At 36.9% G+C, this 14082-nt stretch overlaps 1 protein-coding gene across 1 annotated transcript; it reads right to left on the minus strand.

The window, feature by feature from the left end:
• Window positions 1-11817: 11817 nt before the first annotated feature.
• Window positions 11818-13781, minus strand: LOC131310637 (transcription factor CYCLOIDEA-like). Its single transcript, XM_058337774.1, has 2 exons — window positions 12286-13781; window positions 11818-12084 (listed from the first exon to the last, which is right to left on the minus strand). The coding sequence occupies exons 1-2, from the start codon at window positions 13210-13212 to the stop codon at window positions 12016-12018; spliced, it is 996 nt and encodes a 331-aa protein (XP_058193757.1). The 5' UTR covers window positions 13213-13781; the 3' UTR covers window positions 11818-12015.
• Between the last annotated feature and the right edge of the window lie 301 nt (window positions 13782-14082).

Here is a 14082-nt window from a genome sequence, read left to right on the forward strand (position 1 = left end):
ACATCCGATAAAATTGGAAAGATACATGTGCTACTTCGATTAGTAAACGCATCCACATATCAAACGACGAAAATCTTGTGAAAAATTAGCTAGTGGATATACAAAGCCTCTTAGTACCGAAAACAGGTTGATTAAGGAAAAACATAAACTGTTTTTTGGGCTTAAATGTTGTATTTGGGCTTTCAGGCCTTTTTGAGTATTTGGATTGTGTCCCTCTTGCGTTTATTGTTTTATATGGGCTTTTAGGCCTCTTAGATGTTGAGCTTTGTCTCTTGGGATATTTTTTTGGTTGGTATCTTGTCAATTAAGAGATTGAGTCTCGGATGGGCACTTGTTGTCATTCTCCTTACGATTTTCATTGCTGTGTCTTGTATCGATTGGTACACTGATGTTAGACTATATAGTACATACAAGTAGTGATACACCCCAAGTTTAGTTTAGTGTTTTTTTTTTTTTTCCGGCAAAAGTAGTTTTAGTTGTAGCAAATGAAATTTGAACCCAAAGCGAAGGAGAAGGCATAGGCATTGGCCGAACCCAGAGTGATGCGTCCTAGTCGGATGTTGGGTAACGAAATTAAATATTAACCTCAAATTCCGCGCGAACTTACCAAAACATTAAAAAGATTGTTATCGTAATCTCATGACATAGATTGTCAAAAAGATGATAGTAGTAGAGTTTGACAGTTGAACCGACGGGTTTGTAGCCCTGCTGTTATCTCCCGGTCCTCCCACAAGTTAGGAAGTCAGGGTTTGAGTTTCGTCAGTGGCATTTGGAATTCAGGACTATAAACAACTTCTGAATTTTCTGTGAACTAACCTACTAACTTCCCCGCTGACCTGGATAGAGCAGTGGCTTATCCGTCGCTATATCACAATTCATCAATTCATTCATTCTCAGACATAGTTATTCACGAAACGTGCATGGCATGGAACATCTGTCGGCGGCGGGAGTCTTATATCCATTTATATATACAATATTGGAAAAACCAAAAATAAAAACAAAAACAAAAATCGATAGTTGCACATGGGGTTTGGAGGTCCCCACATGAGCTGTTACGTGAACAAGTTGATGCAGAAGTGGACATGGGTTTAGATACCGATGGATGTAAAAATCATTGGGGATCCATGGAGTGATTCGTAGTGCTTGGGGGAAGAAATCTTTAGTGGGTCCTCTAACTGCATGTCTGTGGGTACGATTGCCTTTTTTTTGGACCAGGGGCATGCCGCACACCTAGTGCGCAACGCATAGAATGGTGCTGTGCGATGTCAACCGTTCAAAAGTATTATGGATGATCTAGATTTTAAAAAAAAATTTCGGAGGAGAGTTTCGGAAAAGTTAAACTCTTCCCCGAAATTTTTTTATTTTTAATCCGAACCATTAATTATGGAAACAGATGGTCTAGATGGTGCATAGCACAGTCCCTGCGTCCTTTTCTCCCTTTATGTTTGGACAAACCAATCTCCCCCTTTGTGGGATTCTCTCCGCCAAAGAAAGTTCAAAGACCACGTTCTCATTTCCCATTGACATCTGCCCCTTTGTGGGATTCTCTCCGCCAAAGAAAGTTCAAAGACCAGGTTCTCCGTTTCCCATTGAGATGTCCTTGGGCAGTTTAGGAGAAAGGATTATATTACCAATTTGAGTAGAGATTATACGGAAAGACTGATAAATGAACCAAGCTACTCGAGTTAAATTAGCTCGTGTTCATTCGTTAGAAGTCCGATCAAGATAGACTTGTTACATGCACCACGCCGATGTATCAAGTTTAGTCTTCGACATCCCTCTTTAAAGTCTAATTTGCACTAAATTAGTCCATGTGTTGCAACAAGAACTTCATTTATGAGGATTTTTTTTTTCATTGGCGTACCCAACCTGTATTAAAAGCATTTTTTCCCAAATCCATTTGCAAATACCATTTATAAAAATCTCATGCACTTCAATAAAACCTACTTCATCACTACTAAACTCATAAGCTTTGGTTCTGTTTGGAATTTAGAAAAAGAAAGAGAAAAGAAAGAAAATTGATTATATGAGGGGAGTGGGAGGAAAAATTAAAGAGAAAAATGGAATTTATGTTTGTAATTAAAGAGAAAAATTAAAGAGAAAATTGATTATATGAGACACACCGAAAGACCCACAAGGCATACCATACGCCCAAAAAGAAACATCCCACCCAAAGCCTAACAAACCAAACAACACCCAAAGAAACATTCAAGGGTCAATCATCGTGTCGGGAAGCATGGCCCTTTCCCCTTTCCACATCTTCGGCTTCCTTAATCGCTATTGGTCGAATGAGATCCTTCTCATCTTTGGCTTCTTTGTTCGACATTCTCTTGTTCAATCCCCCTAACTAGTACATATAATTTTCTTGTCTTCGACACCCTCTTGTGAACAGACATTTTCTTGTCTTCACCGTCTTCCTTTTTCTGGCTTTCATTTTCTTGTTCAATGGCATTGTCTACATCTTCGGTGAAGCAAAATGGGTCGAACAAAAAAAAAGAAGAGAAAAAAAAGAGAAAGCAAAATGGGTCAAAGAGTTGACTCATGTCAAAATTGCTAGTCTCCTTAATTACTAAGATCAAATTCTTCAATCTCCTTGCTTGTGACTTACTTTGCCAGATTTTTGTTTTTTAAGTACTTATTTTCCGTTTTACGAGACATGTATCAAAATACAATCACTTTTAATTTAAAAAATAAGTATACCTATTTCGCTTAGCGAAACAGGGCCTTTTAATATCCTTAAAATTTTTTTTTGCTCGGCAAACAAAACTTTTTATAGAAACTCGAAAGGGTATATCGAGGGTAGAACAAGACAAACGAAAACAGTGACTAGCCCATCCAACAAAAAGTTAGACATCCACTACACCTCAACAAAAACTACAATTTGAGTCTCTTGTTGAATTGCTTTTTGCAAAAATGCATAAGCCTTCCCTTCTGTCTTGTTCAATGGCATTGTCTACAACTTTTACCGAAACAAAATGGGTCAAAGAAACGAATTATGTCAAAAAATTGCTAGTCTCTCCACTTCTTCAATCTCCTTGTTTCCGGCTTACTTCGCCATATTTCCTTCAACTTCAGCCTCAGTACTGAGCTTTTCTACTCTGTCTGATCATCCTCGCGTCGTTAACTTCTAGTTGTGTTTGTGTTTCTTACAGACACTCATCATTTTTAAAGCTTTAAATCCGATACTCATTGGCTAAAAAATCTTCTCTACGAACAGAGAGGGCCGCAGAGGCGATTGCGGTTAAACTCTCTTGTGTTCATGAATTGCATTATGCAAAAAATGTACAAGCCTTCTCTTCTGTCCTGTCTTGAACCCTTCAAACAAGCCACAAGATGATTCTTCACCTAAAACGTCACATATGGCTCATATGCTCGACTGTATCTTTGTTTTCTTCTTTAAGAAACCAAGACTGTTCGAAATAATAGTTCAGCATTCCGAGAACAGCTTCCTCTCTCTCTCTCTCTCTCTCTCCTAAAATTTCTGCCGAGCCCACAACTATCGGATCGTGCATCCGCTTCCAAGCAGGACCAAAGGTCCAGGGACAAAAAGAGCCATGTGGTTTCTATAAGTTGACTAAACTTGATCTTTAGAACCCAACGTAATAAGTCCCCAGCTTTGTTTATTATTCAAATTAGCTCTTGAAGTTTTTGAGTTTTTATAATTACGCACAAACCTATCAGCCTCTAGCTAAACTTTGTTTCTTAGCTAAGTTGGCCATTGTAGATTCAACCTCGGGTTCCAACTTTTCCTTTTTTGATCGGCAAAAAAAGTCTATTAACTCGAAGACACAAAGTACAACGATCTAAAGGTAAATAATTAGCTAAACAACATCCAGGGCCGGCTTTGAGATTTTGGAGGCTTAAGACAGTTTTCGAAAGTGAGGCCCTTAATAATTATAAACAAAAATCAAATAAAAAGTCAATCACACTGAATAATTTTGATTCGGATATAGTATTTGTTTGTAATGAGAAGTACATGAGCAGTAGGATTTAAAAGGGCAAAAAGATGCATCCATACATCTACCACACTGGATAATTTTGAAGAGTCCCAGCGATTTTTGGCGATCCCGTGACTTTTTACTCCTTCTTTTTGTTTTTTTTCTTTTGTTTTTTCCTTCCGTGTTCTATTTTTCTGGGCCATTGGGGCTTAATTATAAATGTCTTATTGGGTTTAAAATTGGTTCCTAAAATAACACATATATACTAGGTCCTAAAAATAAGTGGGATCCTATTTTTTTGACATTTTTGAGGGGCTTAAGGCCCACGCCTCTTGGGCCTTAGCCCAAAGCCGGCAGTGACAACATCAAAGCGAGGAGAGAGAGAGAATTACCCCTTACAAAGATGAAGAAAGCAAAAATCCAGAAAGGGAAAGTTGGCAAGAATCTTCGGAGATCCAAGAAGCCCATAACCAAACCTCAGAAAAACCACAGGAAAACCACTTGCAACAAAATATAAAAGCCTACCAATGAAAGGCAAAAGGCCTCCCCAAACAAGTGTACTAATCACACCCAAAAACCGTCGGGCTCCAACTTTACCAACTCTCAAGGATAGAGGCTGGGGTCTACTAGGAGCGGCCGTCACGGCAAGAATTTTAAAAAATGCAATTATTATATGTAAAAAAAAATTTATTTCTAACTTAAATAGATTCACCACTGCTAGATTTTTTTTTCTTATTTTTTGCTATATACTAGTCCTAAATTCTTTATTTTTATTTTGTCAAAAAAGGAGACCTAAAATAATATTTCAAAACTAAATTTAATGGCCCAAAGTAAAATAATATAAAGAATGAGGTCTAATTAAGGAAACAAAACTCCACACTTTAACCTAAAACTACTTAATCTAAAAAATTAAACAAATTAACCAAAACAGTCGGCACTGTGCACGACTCAACAGTAGTGGATTTCTCGTTTAGTGGACTTTCAAATTTCCAATGCTGACATTGTGAAGTAGTGGACTTTCGAAAATTTTAAAAATCATTTATCGTTTGGCGTTTTGTGTGAATTTCTCTCAAACTCCATTGAAAAAAGGTTAGTCTTCTTCAATTTTTTAATATTCAATTAAAGCTAGAGGTCAAAATTATTGAATGTTTTAAATCCCATATTGAGTTTGTATTGAGTAATAGATGATATTTCCACTATATGAAAAAAAAAAAAAAAAACTTATTAAGTTTTTTCTAGAGTCAATGACTAGTCATATTGCAATGCATCTTTTTATTTTTTTAGTTTGTACTTCGTCACTGTTAGGGTAAAATCCTAACTCCGTTCTTGCCAACTCTATTATGAATTTTCAACCTTTTTAAACCCAAAGCAATAAATTACTTAAATGGCCAACTGAAAATAGTTTTTCACGTCCCAATTCCCTCGTTTATTCAAAGAAAATTACGAAAACTGGAGCATTCAAATGAAAGTACTCTTAAACAACGCTCAAGATTTCCAATATGGTGGAACGAGGGTATCCAGAACCTCTCTGATCTCAGTAGGAAGAAGAAGAAGAAGGTAAATATACTAATGCTTTGAAAATAGAGCTCAAAGAAGAACATAGAAGAGATTGAAAGCTAGCGTTGACAGTGAAGAATCAAGTTGTGAGAAAACTTCATTTGCCACCCTCCTCTAAACAAGCACGGGATATTCACTAGCGCGCGTTTTGGTAGCGAAATCGAAAAAAAACAAAAAAACAGTTCACCTCTCCAAGTCTTATGAGGCGAATTTGAATCGTTAAAAATGACTGGAACACTGCTATATATTGTGAACGAAATCCGACACCACGGCTTAACTACGAAATCCGACACCACTGCTATATATTGTGAACATTCATCTTGGCTTCGGTGCATGATGAACAAGCGTACGCTTAACTACGAAGTTTTAAAGAGTTTTGGCACCTTTCATGACTTTAAAATGCCTTGTATATGGTAGAGTCATAGTATATTACAGTATGTAACACTAAACTTTGTACTAACCAGGCGATGTGAGGCTTCTGACCACACATCTCTACTTTCTATCGGGACTCTCTCCTCTCTCTACGCGAGACCCCCTCACAGGCTCCGCGTCTCTCTCTTCTCTCTCTGCTGTTTCTCTTATCCCACACTTTCAATAATTTTTTTTTGATATGCACACTTTCTATAAATTAACAACACACCCATATACTTATACAGTTATACATACACAAGATAAACCACAGCCACACAAGCATATCTATCTCGCTGATCACTCTCTGTCTCCTCACCAAACAACACCACCAAGGCCCATTCACATAATCAAGATTACACTCACAACTATTCAATTGTGTCTCTCCATTTTTTTGTTTCCCTCACCATTAACAAGCTTAGTTAACCATAAAAACGCACGAGATGCAATATATATATGGAGAGTTGTCGCGCATTTATTCGGACTTCACAACCATCTGGACGGAAGTTCCATCTTTCGACTTCCCGGAAGGACCTGAGCATCGTCCAGACGAGATTTCTAGAAGGGTTTGAATCCTGTAAGTGCACGCGCATGTCCGGACGACCCTCAGCCCCGTCTGGATGTTCCTTCTCTTTATTTTTCTTTTTCGAAGCCACACGCAACATTGACCTTGTTTGCTTCATTAATGAATAATGACAGTTCTAGCTAGGCCGTAAATTCCAACGACTTTATTTTATGTGGTGCTCTAGAAAAGGTTCCACAAAAGTTGGGCAGATACAGCCGAGAAGGATAAGGATACCAAGAACAAGAACTAGGTGCATGAACATTGAATAGTGCTTAAAAAAAAAACATGTTGATTACAATTATAGCTGTTTGCACTGTGTCACCATCAACCCTAGAAAAGGACCGTCCTTCATCTGTGCACAGGAAAATTAGATAGATCATGATAGCTTGTCCCTCTTGGTTAATTGATCCAATGAGCTAGTTTGGCACTCATAATATGTGTTGATTTCCCAATAATCACCATAACTAGCTAGCTTAGACCAACAATCAAAGGGAAATTACGTATTTTTCATGGCTGTTGATGTATAATCTGTGATTGAAGGACGACAAAATTATCGGACATTATTGGTGTTCGAGCTACTCCCTCCACCCATTTTTAAGTGTTTGCTATAGTTCTGCATGCCATTTTTAATTGCTTATATCTCTTGATGTATAACGTTAAGAATATGCAATATGGATCTTATTTGATAGATCTCAATTATTTCTATGAGACAATAATTTTTAAAAACATAAAACGTAATATACGTCGAGAAATTAGATAATGATCCTAATCTGTTATCATCAAGTGGTGGGAGCTCTCCAATATTTGACACTCACCCATCCAGATATTGCTTTTGCGGTCAATAAGGCATGCCAATTTATGTACTCTCCCTATAATTCATTGAAAATTGCACACAGAATCATAATGAACACTTAAAAAGGGACAGAAGAATTTCTATTTTTCGGTCTACCCATCCACTACCATGCGGTCATTCAAGGAACCCTCTAGTTCTCCGGGCCCGCGAAAATGATCAAGATGTTTGATCTCATAGATATCTCAAATGGCATTCTAAAAATAAGATTGATTTTGTTAGAAAGCTCATGATTTAGGTGTACTTTTGGGTGTAATTTTGTTTTTTTAATTTTCTTTTCCCTAGGGGTTGTGGTGAACTTTCTGGTTCTTCCTTCCCTTTTACTCCATGTACCATTTTCGAGTCTAATAATAATTTTTTCTTTGCCGAGCAAAAAAAAAATAATTTTGATTGAAGATTGAAAGTTTGATGAGCAAATTATTTGTACAAGAAAAAGTACTCTTTAAGTTTGAAATTATATTTGATTTGCTGGAAATTATTTGACTGTTTTAAGATGAAAGAAACTTTCTGTCGGTTTTCCCCAAGTTGAAAAATACTGTAGTAGATTCAGTGCTAGCTTTAAAACGGTAAGGATATTAAAGGGCATTTATACTTTTAAATTTCCCATCAATCTTTTGCTGGTGTTGGCAGGGTTTTCCGAAAAGCTCTATTTATCCTAGGGTAGATGCCAGACAGGTTTATATTTCTTAGTTTTAATTGGACTCCTTACAAGCGTTATTAATGAGTGGACGAAATCAAAAAATAATCCCTTATGTGCGAAATTATCGAAGATCTCCTTTAAGATCAACGAATTCACACTTCAACCGTCATCTTGTTTTTGCCTATGCTGACTGAAAAAAAAAATCTTGCTTTCTATAGGGGGCATGTATACTATCTACATATGCATTCAGCAGTAATGTTTGTATATATGTATGATTCTATCTTTAGGTTTTAGTTGTAAACATTTAGACTATCTTTCACCTGAAGAAGAAAGAGGAGTCTTTCTAGTTTCTACATGGCTGATGAAATTGTGATCTCTCTCTCTCTCTCTCTCTCTCTCTCTCTCTCTTCACTGGATGACCAATGAAGCGTGCACAACGGTGCCTACCTCTAGCCCAAGATTGAAAAAGGAACCCCTTCCTAGATTGGGGGACCACTAGCCTAGCCTAGCCTAGGATACTGAAAGTACCCAATAGGATTCACAATCCATTTCATTCATTAAACACGTTTTGATATGTGAATGGAAGTAGCTTTTCAAAAGAAGAAGAAGAAGAAGAAGATATCAATGGAAGTAACCTAGCAGCCTAAGCAGGTTTAACTCCATCCTTAATTTCAAACTCAGAACGGCTTTATGTCGATCGATCTGCTAGAATTAGGGTTAGGGTTTGTATCCCTGATTTAGGGCTGCTGAAAAAGTACATTGTGTCTAAAACTTTTTTTTCGGTATTTTTTACTTTTCGCAATTTTTTTTATCGGCAAAAAGAATTTTATTAGAAATTTGATAGGATTAAATTAAGAAAAAGAAAAAAAAAGCCTAAACCATTATATTGATACATGGGATAGAGAATAGAAAAACAGAAAGTGAATCCTCATAGAAATAGATCAAGGTAAAAGCAAATCCAGCCGGTAGGTACTTCACGTTTTTCCAGGGTCAAAGCAATTTTTTGTTTAGCTTTTCATCTTAAATTTTAAGATTAATTATTCATTTCAACAAGAGGAATAAAAAATATGTATAAAAATGTGAACTGATATTGGAAAAAATTTATATAGGACAACACATTAGACAATTTTTTTGCTTTTGGTCATAATTATTTACTTCTTATATATATTCATCTCATCGAGACGGACGATTAATCTTAAGAATATGATGTAATTTAACAAAAATTTAGAAAAGACGAGCAAAGCACAAAAAACGAAGTAAAGAAAAAGTTTACAAGAAACGGACCCTAAAATTCTTTGCTAATTTTATTTTTCAAGTTGAAGGCTAAATTAGGAACTAAGGAATTGGACTAAAACTTAGGAGTAGAAGTTTTAGGGATCTTAGAGCAAGTTTACCAGTCAAGATAGAAAAGCTTTTTAACTATTTTAGCTTGTCAAAATAAGAAAAAGTGCTTTGCACCAGAGTAGCAAAATACAAAGGTAAAACAGCTCTTGGTGGTTTGGCTCGGTATTAATACCTTAGAACTATTCATGAGTTATCACATTAAATCTCTCTCCCTCTCCCCAATGAAACTCTAGTACTGGATGAATAATAAAATTTTATAGTATTTTATAAGGATATATATGGTAATAGAGAAGATTGGTGTAGAATTGAGAGAATTTGAGTATGTAAAATAAAAAAGTAGACTGTTGAGTAGCTAAAATACACAACTATTGATGTACATGCTCTTACTCTCTACACAAAAGCTACTTTTTTTTGTTTTTTTTTAACCGCGAAGAAAATTTAATTTCTCACAGAATGGTGATGTGGCATTGAACAAATTGTTTTGTCATGCGTTACCTAAGCTAAGTTTGACGTCATAACCATCGGATCAGCAAGTTCTTGTTTTGTAGATTGACATGACATTGTCTTCCTTGACATTAATTAGGCACCGTTCCAGAAATCTTCTTAAAAAATAATCAGTTTATTTCATATTTTTAAATTCAAAAATAATATAAATGAAAAATAATTTTTTAATTTTTTTTTGCATCGTATAAGAGATCTCAATAAGATCTATAATGCATATTTTTAGATTTCAATAAGCCCCTTATTTTTTAGCTTGAAATTGCCTTCTTAAAAAATAAGGATTTTTTTTGAATTCTGGAACCCACCCTTATTGGATACTTCCTTTCGGAAGCGGGGTTGGTACTGTGTGGGTGGCGCACTGCACCATCCCCGCTTTCGGAGATGGGCAGACGGTTCGGTTTTGTTGGGGAAATGTTTATTCAGCTCGGTAATCCAACGGAATTGATTAGAGTTTGGATGATGCACAGTACGGTACTGTGCATCACCCGCACAACACCAACGCCCAATTCCTCCCTCTCCATGCCACGTTTGTACTATATTTCTCGTGTGATCTTGATTGAAACAAACATTTGTTTTATGCCAGAGGAAAACTGTATTGAAGGGAAACTGTCCCCATATTATCTCTACGCTTTTCGTTTTTACTTGTTTAGGTCCTGGTGTTTTCAGATCGATCTTTTCTGGTTTTTGTTCTTCGGTTGGCATCTTGCCTTTCTTTAGGTTTTGGGTGGTTTTATGCCGGTGTGTGATACAATGGAGTAGATTTTAGATCATCCCTGTAAATTGTGCTTTAGATTATGGATTCTGAAATTTTGTAGAAGTATATAAACTTCTATACTATATATATACAACCGTAAAATTATGATTAAACTATTTTTAAAGCTGGTATTATTTATGGTAGCAAAACTAAATCAGCTTTCAGATTACTTAATTAGAACTAAGATCTGAAAAACACCACAATCCTAGTTTCTCTTAAATTTGATCTTTAGATCTCTTTAGCTTTTAGGAATCCACAAAATCCCACAACCACTTGATAAATTTGATTGTAAAGTTTTGCGGGATCATGCACTATAAAGATCGAATCATTAGTATACAACGGATTCTATAGTATTCATGGTTTTTTTGGCTCGGCAAAAGAAATTTTTATTAATTTTTAAAAAAGATACAAAGATTAAAAGGATAAGGGCCTCCCTATTATTTTGGAGAATTGTCGTGCCTCGTGTTGATTATCTTATTTCGTAGTCTATATATATCTGTGCTTAGGGCTGTAAACGAGCTGGTTAGAATATTCAGATTCGTTCGTTAAGTTGTTAAGTGAACTCAAACTCGAGCTGATCTCAATAAAAATTTGAAGAGCTCAACTCGAGCTTGCCTAGATTTGAGTCGAACTCGAGCTTGTTCGCAATTCTTAACGAGCCAATAATATCATATATTTATGCTCTCATCTCATATAGGTCTAAAAATGCAAATAAAATTTTACTACTATGTACATAAATACATTCATACATATAAAAACGATAAAAACATATATATAAATAAGGTTTTAGTAATTGTAAACGTCTATACTTGTACAAATTCTAAATTTTTATTATGTACATATACAAAATTCTCATAAAAATTCCATGATATACACATAGTACAGGTTTACGAGCTTAATTGAGCTGAATATTGCTAGGTTCATGTTAGGTTCATTTCCTAAAATTGAGATTCAAATTCGATTCATTTAAAAGATAAATCAAACTCAAAGAAGCCTTTACTGAGTCGAGTCTCGAACAGTTGATAAACGACTCAATTCATTTACTATATCCCTATAGACCGAGCTACATACTATATAAGGAAGGGAAAGCTACATGGAGCTAATTAAGATAAGGTTTTAGCCAAAACTAGAGGCTTAAAATGTTTACACCTGTCATGGTACGTATTATTATTTTTTTATCTAGCTGGTACTGTTACTTGACTAGTTTATTTTATTTTCGTCTTTCTTTTGAAACCTTAGACAGATCAGAAAGACACGTGCTTCCCAAAACAAGGTTTTCCATAGGAGTGTTTGTAGTACAACAATGGAGGATACATAGCAACAATTGATGAAATTCACAGTAGAGAGAGAGTGAGAGAGACAAGAGAGAGAATTAATTAGTCTTGTTCTAAATTAAATTAGGCTTCTTCTACTGATCAAAGCACCAAATAAAAACAGCAAGCATCAATAATCCTACCTTTAGAATGGACTTATGTTGCTGTAATTCTCCCACGGTTTCCCATATACTTGGTAGTCTGTGAACTGATTCTGAAAACACCAAAAACAAGAATTTTAGGATTAGAAAAAAAAAAATACTAGAATTGGGTCTTTACTTCTTGATATTATCTAGTTGTTGTACTTGCACACCATTATCGGTGCGCAAGTGCAACAACATATACTGATCAGTGAACTCGACACCAGAGTTTCAGCTTCTTGGGTTAAAAACTTAGGAAAAATTTTAGTACTCACCTCTTGAGAAACTCTTGGGTCTTTCGGATCGTAGCTGAAGATATTGATCGATGAGCTCGGCTCTTCGTACTCCAGCGATGGATTCACGTTACGACTCAGTCGACCCGATTCGTTGCCGTTTTCAAAGGCATTCCAAGACCCTGATGTGTTCCCCTCATGATTGATTGATTCTGAATTGGATGCATTTGGTTCGTTGAATTGAACCCTTGATCTCTTTTCTCTTGTCCTCTCCCTAGCCCTAGCTCTTGCCTTTTCCCTCGACTCTTTAGCCAGAGGATCAAATGCAGATTTCCTCAGTGCCCTATTAGTCTTCTTCTCTTTGGCAACAGAAACCGAAGCTTTCCCCTTAGGGGTGATAATCTTCGCCTGCCGGTCCGGGGACTCGTCGATTCCGGACCCGTCTTCGCCCTCTGAATCAGAAGGCGAGCTTCTCGTCATCTGGGGCACACTTTTTTTGAGCTCTTTGATCGCCTTCTTCGAATTACTCAGCAGCCACCCGACCGTCTTACTAGCTTTATCGAACCCCAGCATGTCCTGGAGACCGAAGAACTGGGGGGCCACTTCGAGCGACAATCTCATCCTTCGGTCTCTCGGGCCCTGGGCGGTCTCGATCTTGCTGTGCCTGTCTTTCTTGGAGGGTTTCTTTCTCAGGACCGGCTCGTCTGCGCTCTGGCATTGCGCGATGTAGTCGGTGCCGTTGTGGACAGAATTCGTCAGCACTTCCGGTGGAGTACCGGCCTCAGCGGCCGGGTGCTGGAGGAGAAGGTCATGGAGGTGTTGCCGGAGCAAAAAGTCGTCTTCGTAGGGTATGGCCGGCGAAGGGAAGTTGTAGAACAAGGAAGAGTGGGGAGGAGGGGGAGAATCAAGAGATTGGTCGAGAGTAGGGTAAGAGTTTCCATTAATGTTGTAAGAAGAATTCGGATACATTTATAAATATTGTTTTTTTTACGGCAAAAAACAAAACCCTAGCTAGGTTTTTGAAATAGTTGATCTATGTGTCGTTGAGAAAGACGGATTCCCACCAGATAATGACTAATGTACTTTCTCTCTCCAAATAGTTCAATCTACTGGAAATAGTTCTATAGTTGTTTTATGTAGGTATGCTGTGGAGGTCTAGAGCTTTTTTGTGTGATCGGCAATGTAAAGGCCTAGAGCTTGAGAAAAACAGCCGAATAGAACACTGACTAGCGTATTTTATGTGCCATTTGGTATGTAGTTGAGAGAGAGAGAGAGAGAGAGAGAGAGAGAGAGAGAGAGAGAGAGAGAGTGAGTGAGTGAGTGAGTGTGTGTTTACCTCCCTCAATCAAGGCCTGGAGCTTTGAGAAAGACAGCAATGGGGATTGTGTGTGTAGAGAGAGAGAGAGAGAGAGAGAGGGGGGGTGAAGACGGCAAAGAAGGTAGGCAATAAAGATGGCAAAGAAGGTAGGCAATTTATTGGAGAAGAGCAATTCTAGATAGTGCAATTTGGTTGTGTGTTTTAAGGATATCAATCCTCATCCAGTCAAGAAATTCCCAGTGATGGGATCAAGTTTTAATGGCTAGAGCCTTGCAGTTGTATTGGTCACCTAACAGCCACAGCTTAGCTAATTAAACCAATTGTGTACCAAAAGTAACCAATTCAGTTAGTTGTACAAGATTCTACTGGCTCCGTCTCAAAATGTTTGTCCGGTTTGCAAAATGAAGACTCGAAAATAATGCATTTCCTTCAAGAAAAAATTCAAATCTTTTTCATAAATTAAGAGAACTCATCGATATCTAATGAATTGTTGAAAAAAATTTAAATTTTTCTTGCAAAAA

This window comes from Rhododendron vialii, chromosome 12a, assembly GCF_030253575.1.
Source record: "Rhododendron vialii isolate Sample 1 chromosome 12a, ASM3025357v1".
NCBI lineage: Eukaryota > Viridiplantae > Streptophyta > Magnoliopsida > Ericales > Ericaceae > Rhododendron > Rhododendron vialii.